At 45.8% G+C, this 15,658-nt stretch overlaps 1 protein-coding gene across 4 annotated transcripts in view; it reads left to right on the top strand.

The window, feature by feature from the left end:
• Positions 1-15,658, top strand: part of HNF1A (HNF1 homeobox A) — a 21,320-nt gene extending 5,662 nt beyond the window's left edge. For 2 of the 4 annotated variants that reach the window (XM_034791160.1, XM_034791159.1), the window contains 9 exons: positions 3,066-3,265; positions 4,162-4,348; positions 5,015-5,253; positions 8,002-8,204; positions 10,196-10,397; positions 11,319-11,510; positions 11,804-11,925; positions 12,281-12,422; positions 13,344-15,658. In XM_034791160.1, coding sequence (XP_034647051.1) covers positions 3,066-3,265; positions 4,162-4,348; positions 5,015-5,253; positions 8,002-8,204; positions 10,196-10,397; positions 11,319-11,510; positions 11,804-11,925; positions 12,281-12,422; positions 13,344-13,471 — 1,615 coding nt within the window. In that variant the 3' untranslated portion in view covers positions 13,472-15,658. Of the gene's footprint in view, positions 1-2,607; positions 2,781-3,065; positions 3,266-4,161; positions 4,349-5,014; positions 5,254-8,001; positions 8,205-10,195; positions 10,398-11,318; positions 11,511-11,803; positions 11,926-12,280; positions 12,423-13,343 lie in introns of those variants that run through there. The other 2 variants (XM_034791162.1, XM_034791161.1) reach the window with 2 other exon arrangements.

The raw sequence follows: 15,658 nt of genomic DNA, 5'->3' as shown, positions 1-15,658 counted from the left end.
GGTTGTATAGGGCCAGGGAGAGAGCCTATGCTCAGGAGACAAGGAGAAGCTGAAGGCAAGAGAACAGGACCTAGAAGATGAGAAGGAAAGAGTAAAAGTCTATTATCTGAGGATAAGGAAAATCTGGAGATAGACCCTGAAGAATGGTAAAGCAATGGGGGTAAAGTTTGTACTTGGGAAGAATGGAAAGCTGAAGCCAAAATGAGGCAGGAAGCGGTCAGATGTTGAACAAGGCTGGGACCTTTTTGCAGTCCTGATTTACTAAATTAATTGGGCATTTTGCCCAAGTAAGGTGAGCAAGATTGGGCCTGGGGTGAAATCCTACTCCTACTGAAGGCAAAGAGAGTTTTGCCATTGACTTCAGTGGGGCAAGGATTTCATCCCTGGTGTTTTTGTCTATGGTGAAGGTCTCTGCAGGTGGCACGATGAGGATAAGTGATAGTCTGTGAGAGTGTTCAACTCACCTAACAACACACACAGCCTGCTCTACAGTATAACCTAGGGTCACGAGGTCTCTTTACACAGGAATTAAAGCTTTGGCTTTGACAGTACATGTGCACACAGTTAAGGCATCATCTATGCTACACCATGAAACCACCCTTTACTCGTGTTAGGGGACATCCGTGCTGTAAACAGCTCCCAAGTGCAGATGCACCTCAGTGGTTTGAGCATTGGTCTGCTAAACCCAGGGTTGTGAGTTCAATCCTTGAGGGGGTCACTTAGGGATCTGGGGCAAAAATCTGTCTGGGGATTGGTTCTGCTTTGAGCAGGGGGTTGGACTAGATGACCTCCTGAGGTCCCTTCCAACCTTGAAATTCTATGATTCTAATTGTAGACACACCTTGGGAATGTGTGTCTACCTTGGCACCCCATAGTGTTCTAAACTATGAAAAGTGTGAGTCTCATCCTCTCCCAAGTACCTCCCCACTCCTTCCTGACAGAGAGAGCTGGGGATTCTGATAAGAGAGAGAGAGGAAGTACGTGGCTCAGATGCCAAGTGGGAAGGAAGTCAGTATGTTATAGAAGCGTCTATGGGTGATCATGAATCCCCCTCCCTTTCTTCACTAGCTGACCCAGAAACATGATCTGAAAGACAGGGCAGAAGCCTTGCCCTTGAGCATCTCTTCTAATCTATCACTGTACAACAGAATCCTGGGGCTGTTGGGTATCTCTTTAAAGAAGGAAAGTGCCCAGGGCTCAGCTGCAGGCTAGATTCATAGAGGCTGAATTAAGAGAGACTACAATAAGGAGGAGATTAGTCCTCGTCTCAAGAGGTAGTAGAGCAAACACCAACTGCTTAAAGCTCAGGAATGGGAAAAAATAGGCTAGATGGGTTGCCCTAATTTGGGGGTCTTTGAAGAGTACAAGGGGAGAGGGTGGAAAATGGAGCATTTTGGCACAGCTCCACCATCAGAGAACCACCAGTGGTGCCATTTTAAGAAAAGAGATTTCTCCCCCTGTCTCAGCCTCCTGCCACACTTTAACTGCAGTTGAGCTTGCTCCTTGGACCGTCTGGTTGCTGTGGAAGAGGCTGCAGCAGGAACAGAGATAAGGGTGTTTGCGCTGAGAGAACAGGTGCGGACTTTGTCCTTCTTATCGCCTTTCAGCCTCTGACAACCCACAGAGTCAACAAAGCAGCTAGTACGCAGGCTGCTCTCGCCCTCCACCCCCAACTGTCCTGCTGTATTTTCCCCAGAGTCCTGGGTATTTTTCTCTTATTCCACCCACCTGCTACTGGTATTCGGAGAGGACATCAACATTATCTATACCATGTTGGGATCACATCCAGTCCAGTCAGTCCCTCAGGCATTTCACATTAGAAACACAGAGGGCAGCTCCATGTTACATCTGCAAAGAAATCATACATTTCCTCAACACAGGGGTTGTCCATGTTTGGTTCTAAACTGCTTGGTTCACATCTTCCAAGTTCTACTGAGTTTCAGGTTCAGTCAAACCCAAACCAGTCACCGAAATTCAACCACAATCTCCTTAGTCAGCCCCATGGTTACTCAAATGCTCAGGAACCTTATCAGACGTTCTGATAAACCTTATCAGATTTACAACTATTATGAAATTCCCAAGGTCAGTTTACTATTTTGGGGGTTTTTTTCCATGCAGTTCTACACTTCTTGGCTTGTAAAGTGCAGTGCAATGGTTGGGATTGTAAATACGTGTTCATTTTTTTTCTCTAAGTACACAGATGCAAAATGGAAAATTTGAAAGAGCAGATGTGTATATCTAAAGTGCCATATGTGTAAGGACATGTGGGTGGTGTATATGGTCAGTGTCTGGGTACAGGAGTCTCACATGCATGAGTATATATTGTAGAATCATGTAAAGTTATTTTGGGTTTGGAGCTCCACTCTCTCTTGGCGGCTCTGCTGTGGGTTACCCCAAGCTGGATCAGAGCCAGAGTCAGAGTGCGAGTCCAAGTGAGGATCAGTCGGTCTGATATTAAAGTGAACCCAGTTTAGGAAAGTACATTACGTTATCTGTGAGCACACATCCCCCACAGACAGGGAAGCAGAGAAAAAGAGACCCACCTCCTGAAACTGAAAAGCAGAGCCCAGAACATACAGCATTGTGAGAAATGGAACCCTGAAATATGGGACATCATCTGCTCCACCCCTCATCCCTCTCCCGCTGCTCCAGAGGTGACAGGCTCTTGGTCAGAATTGACCTACATAGGAAGGATGGCATAGAGGAAACCGTCACCACTGCTACTCCAAGGAGTTCAGTCTCCAGGGCTATCAAAAATACTCATTAAAAGATTTAGGCAAGTAAGTCATTTAGCTTGGAGGTTAGGTCAAACCACTGCATAGAGTGTCACACTGAACAAAAGATTTCCTTGGAGAGATGAACGGTTATTATGCAGCATACTAAATCTATCCTACCTGCCTCATCAAAGGCAAAGCGTGAACAGAGGATTCACCTCTCTCATTGCTTCTGGTGCCCACACTTCATGCAAGAAGTGCTGGATGACATTCCTTGAATCCCTTCTGTGCAACCTGGATACACAGACAAGAATTCTATCTTTAATGAGGTGCATTTTCTGTTAATTCTAGAGAGGATCCCTGGAGAGTAGCAAAAATGGTGAAATCCTACCTCCAGCAGCACAACATCCCTCAAAGGGAGGTGGTGGACACTACGGGTTTAAATCAGTCTCACCTCTCACAGCACCTCAACAAAGGCACACCCATGAAGACCCAGAAGAGAGCTGCCCTCTACACCTGGTATGTCCGCAAGCAGCGAGAGGTGGCCCAGCGTAAGTACAGCAACAGCAAATCTCTCCTAACTCTAGTGTCCTATAGTTCCCCCTACCCTCATCTGCAGTGTGGAAGGCATGGGAGGGAGGCCCTTTCTAGCAGTAAGGTTAGACAAGTCCATGTCACCATTCCACACGGTTGGCCAAATTGCACAAAGGAGCCTGCAGCCACCCACTTCTTTAAAGGTGGAGAGCAGGCTATAGCTCTCATCTATCGGTATATCCAAGTGGAGGCATCGACTTGGACCAAGATGGGGCACTCCCAACGAAGTGCATTTATGTAAGCACAGACAGCATAGCTGATCACCAGCAATGATAGAACCCAGGACTTTCAGCACCAGAAAAGAGTTTTCTGCAATTTCATCTAAAGAAGTAATTCCTTTAGCCATGAGTAAGTAGCAGGCTGTAGCTCTGGGGTCAGCCATTAGTGGGATATCATCTCTCACACATACTAAGCCAGCGTGTTACAAATACATGCTTAAAACAATAGCCTTTGCAACCTCCACACGAACGAATGTGGCTGTAATCGGTTTCATTTTATACATATTAGATGGGCCCCTAGTAAAATTAATAACTTTGCCTTTAGTGGGGCCTAGAGGGTTGGACTCTACATGAGCTGCATCCACTCCAGCTCCTGCTGCTTGTTCTGTTTCACTGCTTCACACTAGGAATCAAGATGCAACATGTCCAATGGGCCCATTGGGGATGATCTTACCCATTTTAGACAAATATAGAGCTTTATTTAAATCTCATCTAGATTTTCCACCTGCATTTGTTCAATAGTAGGAGACGCTGACTGAGGATAAGCTGCTCTGAGACAGCTGAATTCCAAGAAAGAGAATGTTACAAAAACATCTTATCAGCAAGCAAAGACCCTTGCCCATTTGTGTTTCCAGAGTTCACCCATGCTGGTCAGGGACTTGTGGCAGAGGAGCCCATGGGAGATGACCTGCCCACCAAGAAAGGGAGAAGAAACCGCTTTAAGTGGGGTCCTGCCTCACAACAGATCCTATTCCAAGCTTATGAGAGACAGAAGAACCCGAGCAAGGAGGAGAGAGAAGCATTGGTGGAGGAGTGCAACAGGTGAAGGAGGGTCTCCAGTGTTGATGGAGGGAGGGAAAAAGAGGGATGGAATAGGCCTTTGTGTGCTCTTGCTATTCTGCCAGAAGCCATACTCTGCTCTGTGTAAGGGCAATGGGGTAGCAGTGGATTGAGATCTCCTATTGATCTTTCTTTGGGATACAATTTGCCAAACGCTGTGTAGTGAAATCCCAATGCACAGACAAAGTAAGAGAATGATTGGCTAGAGCCAGCTATAGAACAAGCTTCCAGCACTGAACTCTCACTGCCTGTTATTCCAGTCCTGGGCTCCAACAACGCTCTGCCTCTCTAACCACTGTACAGAACAGCCTGCTCATCCTGCCCTGGGCCTCTGCTTACAGGGTAACCCGGCCTGATGACATGCATACAGACACCAAAGTCATGAACACACCACACACCCACACAGACCTTTGGCTGTTGAGCGTGCCCCCCCTCCCCCCCAACTCCATGAGTGCATCATCGAGGTGCTGGTGTTATGAAGACCCTGCCTGGTCACAGGAGCCACCGTAGCACATATTAGATGATTAGGGAGTCAACCCAGAGCTATCCATCATTCAACAGTGCTCCAGCTCACCAAACAGAAAGAAAAAGTGTTTCCTAATGCAGCTATGAGACCACCAAGGCCCTTCCTGTGCTCTCTCCTGACAGGGCAGAGTGCATTCAGCGTGGCGTCTCCCCATCCCAGGCCCAAGGTCTGGGCTCAAACCTGGTCACCGAGGTGAGAGTTTATAACTGGTTCGCCAACCGTAGGAAGGAGGAGGCCTTTCGGCACAAGCTAGCCATGGATACCTACAGTGGGCCGCAGCCCAGCTCTGCTCCCCCACTGACCTCTCACAACTCTTCCTCCCTTCAGCCAACGCCTGCTATCTCGCCAAGCAAAGTCCATGGTGAGTACTGACTACAAAGCGGGAGTTTTGGAACAGGAGACAGGTGAGCCTGCAAGTTCAGGCACCAAGGCCATTTCGAAGCGTATCCCTTCAGAAGCTGATCAGTAGATGGGAGAGCCAAACTGATGTAGGGTTTACACAAGATGAGAGTGTAGGTGATAAAGGGATATCTTCGCATCCACGAGATGAGGGGAGAAGGGTGACTTTAAAAAAGGGAAGGAGGAGGATCTGGGGAACTACAGGCCAGTCAGCCTCACCTCAGTCCCTGGAAAAATCATGGAGCAAGTCCTCAAGAATCAATTCTGAAGCACGTAGAGGAGAGGAAAGTGATCAGGAACAGTCAGCATGGATTCACCAAGGGCAAGTCATGCCTGACTAACTTAATTGCCTTCTATAAGGAGATAACTGGGTCTGTGGATGAGGGGAAAGCAGTGGGTGTGTTATTCCTTGACTTTAGCAAAGCTTTTGATATGGTCTCCCACAGTATTCTTGCCAGCAAGTTAAAGAAGTATGGGCTGGATGAATGGAACATAAGGTGGATAGAAAGATGGCTAGATCGTCAGGCTCAACCGGTAGTGATCAATGGCTCCATGTCTAGTTGGCAGCCGGTTTCAAGCGGCGTGCCCCAAGGGTCGGTCGTAGGGCAAGTTTTGTTCAATATCTTCATTAATGATCTGGAGGATGGCGTGAACGGCACTCTCAGCAAGTCTGCAGATGACACTAAACTGGGAGGAGTGGGGTAAATATGCTGGAGGGTAGGGATAGGATACAGAGGGACCTAGACAAATTAGAGGATTGGGCCAAAAGAAACCTGATGAGGTTCAACAAGGACAAGTGCAGAGTCCTGCACTTAGGACGGAAGAATCCCATTCACTGCTACAGACTAGGTACTGAATAGCTGGGCAGCAATTCTGCAGAAAAGGACCTAGAGGTTACAGTGGACAAGAAGCTGGATATGAGTCAACAGCGTGTCCTTGTTGCCAAGAAGGCTAACGGCATTTTGGGCTGTATAAGTAGGGGCATTGCCAGCAGATCGAGGGACATGATAGTTCCCATCTATTCGACATTGGTGAGGCCTCATCTGGAGTACTGTGTCCAGTTTTGGGCCCCACACTACAAGGAGGATGTGGGAAAATTGGAAAGAGTCCAGCAGAGGGCAACAAAAATGATTAGGGGGCTGGAGCCATGACTTATGAGGAGAGTCTGAGGGAACTGAGATTGTTTAGTCTGCAGAAGAGAAGAATGAGGGGGAATTTGATAGTTGCTTTCAACTCCCTGAAAGGGGGTTCCAAAGAGGATGGATCAAGACTGTTCTCAGTGGTACCTGATCACAGAACAAGGAGTAATGGTCTCAAGTTGCGGTGGGGGAGGTTTAGGCTGGATATTAGGAAAATCTTTTTCACTAGGAGGGTGGTGAAGCACTGGAATGGGTTACCTAGGGAGGTGGTGGAATTTCCTTCCTTAGAGGTTTTTAAGGTCAGGCTTGACAAAGCCCTGTCTGGGATGATTTAGTTGGGAATTGGTCCTGCTTGGAGCAGAAGGTTGGACTAGATGACCTCCTGAGGTCTCTTTCAACCCTGATATTCTATGATTCTATGAAGTGGAGTGAAGAGGACATTGGAAGCTCAATGCTGAGGGAGTGCCTTACAGTCAGGTCTCATTCATTGCTCTGTCACAGCCCCCTATTGATGAACAGTAGTCAGTAATCCCTATTTCAAGGGCTCGCCTGTTAGGTTGTCTCGGAGGTTAATTGTATACCCTTTCTTCTCACACACACGGCTCCCTCTTTGGGAGCCTCCAACTGCCACAAGTCAGAGACACAAACATTCTTGGCTGAATTGTTAGGAGTTAGGAAAAGTAACCCTCTGCGGCCTCAGCAACACAAAACAGACTGTCAGTTTTCATAAGCACTGAAAGCAGAAGAATGGCATCTTTGCCTCCTTTCTCTGTGGTAGCCAGATGAACAAGCAATAAGTACCTGTATTCAGCAAGCTCACTTTTCTAATGCTCAGGTGCTTTGTCCTTTCTCATGTTTCTAGGCAAAAGTCCTTGAGATGCCAGTGTGTTAGTGAAGCAGTATCAATCATCATTGATCTCCAGGGCTGGAAGAGACACTCCAATTAGAGCACAAGTGCAAACTCCCGCTGTGCAGGGAAGGGAATAAAGCTACTACCTAAACAGGTCCTCAGTGCTAGAGCAGGAATTTAATGGTGGAAATTCCATCATCCCTCTCAGAGTAAGAGGTTGCTAGCAATCTCCCTTGACACAATAGAATAGAGAAGGCCTTCCACTTAAAAGGCTAAAAGGAAGAATTCCCCTCTCCCTTTGACAGGTGGTGGTCTCTCCAAGGAAGGATTTGGGCCTATTGGTGAGGGCAGGGAAGCCCAGGATTGAGTGAACCTGGAAGACTTTCCCTCTCACTTTGTGGTAGATGCTATCACTCAAACTCCCTTCCTTTCTATATTTACTCCCAGGAAGAATTTCTAACCAACTTAGCTACACAGCTTTTCCCCCACGGCGATATTCGCCCCTGCACAAAGCCAGTACATTAGGAGATGACTTGTCCAAGGCCACCCAGCAAGCTACTGAGAGGATTAAAATTTTGGTGTGTTCTTGGTTTCCAAGTACCATGCTCAGTCCACACAGCCTCTCAGCTCTGAAACAGCACCAGTGAAGGAGGGCTGCCTCAGTGCACCTGACAAAGGCCTACAAAGGGAATTGAATTTATTGCTTGTCCTAATTTACTAGATCAGCCTCATCTGTGGGAACCAAGTCTCTCCTTTTCTGACATAGGAATGAGGTACAACCAGCAGCCAGCCAATGAGGCAGAGTCTTCCAGCAGCAATCATCATGGGAACAGTTCCATGGTGACCACCCAAACCATTCTTCATCAGGTCTCTCCCCCTGGACTGGAGCCAAGCCAGAACCTGTTGAGCACAGACACTAAGCTGGTGAGTGACATATACCCTAGTCCTGGTGATTCCATGATGTCAGGGAATCAAAGAAGGATCCCTGGGTTTCCAGAGGACAATATTCAGAAATTATATTTTCCAGAATGCTGTTAACTCCCCACAGCAGTAGCAAGTTCAAAAGCATTTTTAGGATTCTCACACCATGCCACCTAGTGGTGGGGGTGGGTACTGGGAGCATGAAGATTGAGTAGGACTACCCTAGCCCGTTACTGCCCTGGGATTAATCAAAACAGTATGGTACACCTTTCAGTAGGAAAACAGGGCCCAAGACCTCTAATGACACACCTGTTGTTAACCTGCCCACCCCAAAAGGTCTGTTCCTCTCCCACTGATCAGACTCCTTCCATTACCACTCACGTTTGATTGAACTCCACACTCAGCAAGATAGCTGAAAAGAATCTAATGGGACTAACAAAACAGGGACCTGTTACCTGCCCTGACCCATTTGTAAAAGTTAGGTGCAACAAACCCAGTTTGCACAGAATTCCTACCAATAGATCTTGTACAGTAAATCTGGATTGTACCAGCCTAATCATATTCATCTTGAGGCAGATCTCCTTTGGATATCTTTCATTAACTAAGCCTCCTTCCATGTGGTTTGTATCACTACGCTAAGATTATACGATTGATCATTCTTGGCTGGTTTGCACAGTTCCCTTAGATTGTATGCTACATATAAAACCTGTTAGCAAGACGTTTGTATTGGTCCATAGCTGTCCTGGGGCAAAGTTCAATTTATGAATCCAATTAAAATCTTTACAGTCACCCAGTCACTTTGCTGATTTTCTGGTCACTCCTGTGAAGGAAAAGTCTTTCCACAAGACTTTTGAAAATCTCCTTTTACTGCTGTGTACAAAAAGAGACACTGTCAAGATGGTGAGTCCAATCATTTACCCTATTGCTCCTTAATCTTGTTACAAATTCAATGCAGTTGTTCATAAATAAAGCATTGGAACTTCTTAAATAACTATATATTAAGTATTCAGCTTTGGTAGCTGAACTCTTGTGATACTTTTATAGGACTTTTTAACTAGGGACCTCACATGGCTTACAGACTACAACCTCAACCTCACTAGAAGGTAGATATGAATTATGAAGTTAATCTGAGAGTTTGAAAACTGAGACAGACAGGTTAAATGATTTGACAAAGGTCACAAATTCAGTCAGTGACAGAACCAAGTCTAGAACTGAAAGTCCTGCTCTACCCACTAGCCAGACATGCTCCCTCTCTCTATAACAAGCAACCCTGCAATAATGCACACTAGAATTTACACCTCTCTGGTGCGTACTTACGTAGAGTGTAGAGAAGCCCTAAGAAAAGAAGGACTCTTGAGTTCTAGCCTCCGTTTTGAACCGACTTTTAAGTCACTTAGCCTCTCTGTGCCTCACTTTTCAAACTCTAATATGAACTTCAGATCTACCTTCTAATGGGGTTGTGAGGGTTCAAGTTTGTAAAGCCTTTTGAGGTCCCTAGTTACAAAGTGCTAAACAAGTATAAGTGTTAGGCTGCTAAAGCTGAACATTTAATATGTTTAAAAAAAAAAAAAGCATTGAAACTTTTTATACATAAAAATTTGCATGGGATTTTTAATGACATTAAGCAGCAATAGGGTAAATGGATGGACCACTGTACCTCATTTCCCCCTCCCTGAGGATAATACTTCACTATATGGGAACAGAGGCTAAATTCACAATGTTTGTAAAGCACTTTGAGATTCTCAGATGGGAGGAGACTGACCAGGGCAAAGTGCTATTGTTAATACCGTGACAGTGTTCTTTAATGGTTAATCAATCAGCATGGAGGCAGCATCAAAGGAAGCATACAAACTGTACTCAGCTAAATGAAGTCCCTTCCAAACTGTCAGAAGCTGGGTGGGAAACTGATCACAGATTGGAACTTTAAAGTGCTCAGCATACTCCAGCTGTTGCAGATAGCATTTTCACAGCTCTTCTTTCTTCCTCATGCCCAGATCTCTGCTCATGGGGGACCTCTCCCTCCTGTCAGCACCCTGACCGCTTTGCACAGCCTAGAGCAAAATCCACACTCGTTGAGCCAGCAAACTCAGAATCTAATCATGACATCACTGCCTGGTGTTATGGCAATTGGAGCTGGTGAGACCTCATCCCTGGCACCAGCATTCACCAACACAGGGGCCTCCACCCTGGTAATAGGTAAGCAGTGAACAATGTGGGGACGTTGGAGGGCTCATTGTGGTTTCTATCCCACACTCTATTTATCAGGATTTCCAGAAAGGAAAAAAAGGATCTATGATCATTATAAATGTCTCATTTCCTGAGTCAAAAGCTTTGAGGTGGAAAGGAAAATATATGGCTGGGGGAGTCTATCACAACTTTAGGGATTGTCAGGAGCTCTTCAGAAGCATTAGTACTTTGCACCATTCCACATGATATGAAAACGTCCCGCTCCTGTAGAGGCTTACCAGTTCACAAGTGGGGAATGGATGGCTAAGGAACTTGAGTAAAGGGATATAAAACCTTTCGTCTCCATGTCATTGGTTCAAATCCAGCTATTTGGTAGCCTAAACAAAATGAACCCCATGGGTCTAAAATTTAGTTTGTTGTGGCTAGTTACACCTAGCACTCTTGCCAGCAGACTGAGGTGAGCTTAAAATAATGACTGGGCCATTAAACTCCACTCTCATTTTTAAAGAAGGTCTCTCCAGTGAAGGATTAAGCAGATTTGAACAGAATTGCATTGCGTAATCTGTGGCTGAACAAGATGCCTCACCTCAGGCACAAGCACTGGTGGTAAGAGCTACTTGCATGGTGCTTTTCTGCACGAGATGTGGCTCAAACTACTGTTGATAGACCTTAACTTTCATAGACACTAAGTTCATTCACAACTGGACAAGGCACAGCTGTAAAACAGCTCCCCCTGCCCCAAAGAGTCCTAGCTCAGAGAATTTTTCACTTGACCAGAGCTCAAAGAGCCGGGAAGCGAAGACTAGGCACAGCTATGGAAACCATTCCAGAATTTCTGCAGACCCCACTTCGGCAGAGGGAACAGTCATGCACTCCCAGTCTGAGAGGAGATGAAACAAGGAACTGAATATGCATGTCTTTATTTCTCAGGCCTAACCTCCACCCAAGCCCAGAGTGTTCCTGTGATAAACAGCATGGGAAGCAGCCTTACTACCCTTCAGCCTGTCCAGTTCTCCCAGCAGCTCCACCCATCTTACCAGCAGCCCATCATGCAGCAGGTCCAGAGCCACATCAATCAGAGCCCCTTCATGGCCACCATGGCCCAGATACAGAGCCCCCATGGTAAGGGTTCAAATTGGATCTCACCACCTCCAGTCCCTTTTGCTTCAGAGGTTAACTGATGGCCCCTGGGCTTGCAGCACTCTGTTTATCATCAGAAGAACAGAAGAGGAGGGTAGGTGATTCCTCTCCTAGATCCATGTCCTACTGGTTGTGTCTGAGATTCAGGATTGACTGACAGCAAATTCATGTTGGTGTCACTTTGGCTAAAGTTGATTTCCCATTTATTTAACTGTTCCTAGTTACAACTCTCAGAGCTCCAGAATCCACACAATCTTGTTTTCTTTCATTTCTAGCTCTCTACAGCCACAAGTCTGAAGTGGCCCAATATGCACATACTGGCCTTTTACCCCAGACCATGGTGATAACAGATACAGCAAATCTCAGTGCCCTGACTAACCTGACACCAACCAAACAGGTAACAAAGCAGGGAATGGTATTTGTCATATGCCTTCATTCCCCTACTTAAAACTGCACTGCATATCACGTAGCATACTGCCTATGCCAGTAGAGCATATCTGGCACCCTGTCTGTGCCACTCCAGCAGGACAATCTTCCTCACCCCAGCGCCTTGCCAATACCAGCTGGAACATTGGGAACATTAGAGCAAGCTTCCTTGCTGCACTGCCAAGCAGCAATGAGTTTCCTTGGAAACAGGACCCGCTTGCTGTTTCCAATCCAGCTTGCCCATGTAAGTGCCTATTAGAAGGCTTGTAGGAGACAGATCTGACCCAGGCACTGTTCCAAAGCTCAGGAAACATTAATTTTCTCAGGTGTTTACATCTGAATCAGAGACCCATACGGAGTCCGGGATCCACACGTCAGTGTCACAGACACCAACAATACATTTACAGAACCAAGACACAACCATTCAGCACCTTCAGCCAGGCCATCGCCTCACCCCGAGCCCAGCTGGTAAGACCAATAAACTATCATTTTATACTGTCCCTCTATCCCGCTTCCATCTGCCAAAACCCCAATGGTAGGACATGAAATAGCATCCAGGGTTTCCTATTCTGCAACAGAACTCCAACCAGGCCCTGGGGGATACAGAAAATGACCTCATGAAAGGAAGCTCTAAAGCACAGTCCATAGCAGGGATTTTTCAGCATATCCAAAAAGAGGTATGGGTGTGGATATGGGGCCTATGTGGAATTTGTACAAGTGACTAACATTGAAGAACACAGGCAGGAATGGTGTCCCTACACAGCCAAACATGCAGACGGCATTCAGGGTTGGGGAGGCAAAGATTCCTTCAGGGATAGGATATAGGGTAAAGCCTACCAACTCTGAGAGGACATTAGTGAGGCATTTTATTTCCAAGGGGGTTGATTCCCATGATACTTTGAGAACAGCTTTGGATCTGGGCACGCAAGTCTTTGCATATGAAATGGGAATGGGATAAAGGAGTGAGGGCTTGTCTATAAAAACACTTAGTGTGCAGCAAATTGGGGTCTAAATCGAGCCCGCACTAGCCTGCCATGAACTAAGTGTCTGTGGGGACCCTGCTGCGCACACTGGAAGTTTCACAGTGTGCTTTAATTTATGCCCTTTCAAACAGGCATAGATCAAGGTACGCTATGGAACTTTTAGTACACTGCAGCAGGGTCCACATGGCAAGCTAGTGTGGGGTAGATTTACACCCCAGTTTGCTGTAAGCTCAGTGTTGGTGTAGATGAACCCTAACTCTTCAGTGATGTCAGGAAGATATCAGACCTTCATGTCTGAGATGAAGAATCCTTAGATGCCATGTAGAAGGAGGGAGGGAGGGAAGGGGGAATTAGAGAAGGAACAGATGAAGGAAACTACCATGCTAAAACTGCATGTTTTTAACAGTCTCCTCTAGCAGCCTGGTGCTGTACCACAGCTCTGACTCCACCAACAGCCACAGCCACTTGCTGCCATCTACTCACAGCGTTATTGAGACCTTCATCCCCACACAGATGGCATCCTCCACTCAGTAACCATGGTGAACAGTTCACAGGCAACTGCCATGACTGAGCCGTCAGGAGCACCTTCATCTGTGTTTGTGATTCACTGTCACTGCTGCCTTCCACAGGGAAGAGAGTGCCTGGCCTGGAGGCCTCCAGCCCCTCTCCACTGCCTTGTGTAAAGTCCTCACCCTCATCCAAACACAACACGGGAAGAGGGTTTTCTTGAACACAAAGCTATGAGCACACATCCAGAGCGGATGACAAAGGACAGGGCTGACACCACTAGCTTCCACTGCCAAAGGGAACAATGGCCAACACAGAGACCAGAAATTAAGGACTTCAACCAGGATAAGAGTCTGAATGGTCTATGGCAAAATTGCAAAGGGATAGCTGGAATTTTCATTCTTCTTAACCTTAGCTGGGCTGCATATATGTAAACCTGCCAATTCCACAGCAAGTCCTGCAGGAAAGAGCAGAGCTGAGCCGCTAACGGCAGGTGAGCATCGCTTAAACACCCACCACTGCTGCAAACAGGCAGATGGAAACTGAATGAGAGAGAAACTTTTCTTGGGGCAGACAGTACAAGAGCCCGAATACTGGCCCTGCAACTAAAAGACACTGAGAAACAGAGCCAGGGATGACATGAGAACTATCCTCTCATTACAGAACCACTAACTAAAAGCTTGGCATTTCTTTAACTTAAAAGGGACACTGTCAATTTATTTAGGTTTAGAAATATGACTTCCACTAGGCCAGGGCTGTTTTAGGGTAAGAGGCCTGAGTATTTTCAATAGTTCTACTTTGTTTTAAATTCAGAAATTAAAGGTGAGGAGAAAGGAAAGGAATGTTTAGTTCTCCACATCAGCAGGCTTGATTCTTAGTCTCTCACACCCCTCACAGGGTGGTCAGTGGAGCCAGTGCGGTCAGCATTTGGGATGGGGAGAGAGAAAGAACTGGCTCAACATAATACATCTGAAAATAATGTTTCAGAAACAAGGCTCTTTAAGCCCTGCCCCTCATGTTACACCATTGCCCCTTCTAACAGAGATTGTGTGTGTGTGTATTGGTCTCTCTCACATGTATCAGATCTACTCTGTAAAGATCTCCACCCAGGTGGATTGTTTTTGTATAAATATAGTGTAACCACATCCTTAATTTTTAGCCCTTCACTGTGTGCCTGATGCTACAGCCCTCACTCCTGTGAATAACCCCTCAGATTTCCATGGATCTATTTGTATAAGTGAATGCTTTGAGTCCTGAGGCCCTAATTATAAACGCTTCTAGTAATTCCTCTTCTTCCTTGTTGCTTATACGTTCATATCACTGCTGAGCTGCAAACAAACATAGGAGAAGCCATAATAAACTTCTTTCTGGGGTTCTAATGGAGCTGAAGCTATCAATTTACACTGTAGAGGGGACAAAACCCAATGAGGGGAAAATATGATCAAGCCTCTAAAAGGATAAGAAACAATGGAGAATAAAAAACTATACAAATAAGTTGACAGTGTCCCTATAGCCACCATGTCTGATGATTGCAAACATATAGATGTAAATTGGTGCCAGTATACAGAAGACTTTTTCCCTGGACTCTGATATTATGAGCTATTAGAGCCTAATTTCAGTAACTGAAAATCTCAGTGGAATTTGTCTCTAGGACTGATGCCCCCCTCCACTCTGTGTTATCCTGTAAATTTATTTAACTTTCAGTAAACTGAAAGAAAACCATTTGAGACTGTTGTATATTTATCCTCTTTACAGTATAAGTGAAGTCAAATTTATGAGGAATCCAGAAAAAGTTTTAAAAGTCGCATGATTTTCAGAAGTTAAAATTATGAGTAATTGTAACGATGGCTATAAGGCATGTGATTTCTGTTGGTGTACTTGGTTAATTCACAGGCCGATTTTCAAAATACTTTTGCAGTTTAGATGCCTGCAGGGCATTTCCTTATGTGAAAAATATCAGGGTTCTTGCACAAAATGTGGGTGACTCCCAGGACCCTACAAGGAGCAATATTTTCTCACTTTAGCATCTTGAGTTCCTCCACCCATCCAAATATTAGGTCTTTCCCTGAAATCTCAGAGCTGCAGGCCTCTATTAGGAAAGTAAAAACAATACTGAAAACTACCAAAAACTGCTGCTGCATCTCAGAGAGACAACACACACCTGGCTGGTCAAATACGGACTTAAATGCAGTTACTGCCATGCTGGGCTCAAAG

This window comes from Trachemys scripta, chromosome 15 (assembly GCF_013100865.1).
Source record: "Trachemys scripta elegans isolate TJP31775 chromosome 15, CAS_Tse_1.0, whole genome shotgun sequence".
NCBI classification, from domain to species: Eukaryota; Metazoa; Chordata; order Testudines; family Emydidae; genus Trachemys; species Trachemys scripta.
This window is presented reverse-complemented; position numbering and strand designations above follow the sequence as displayed.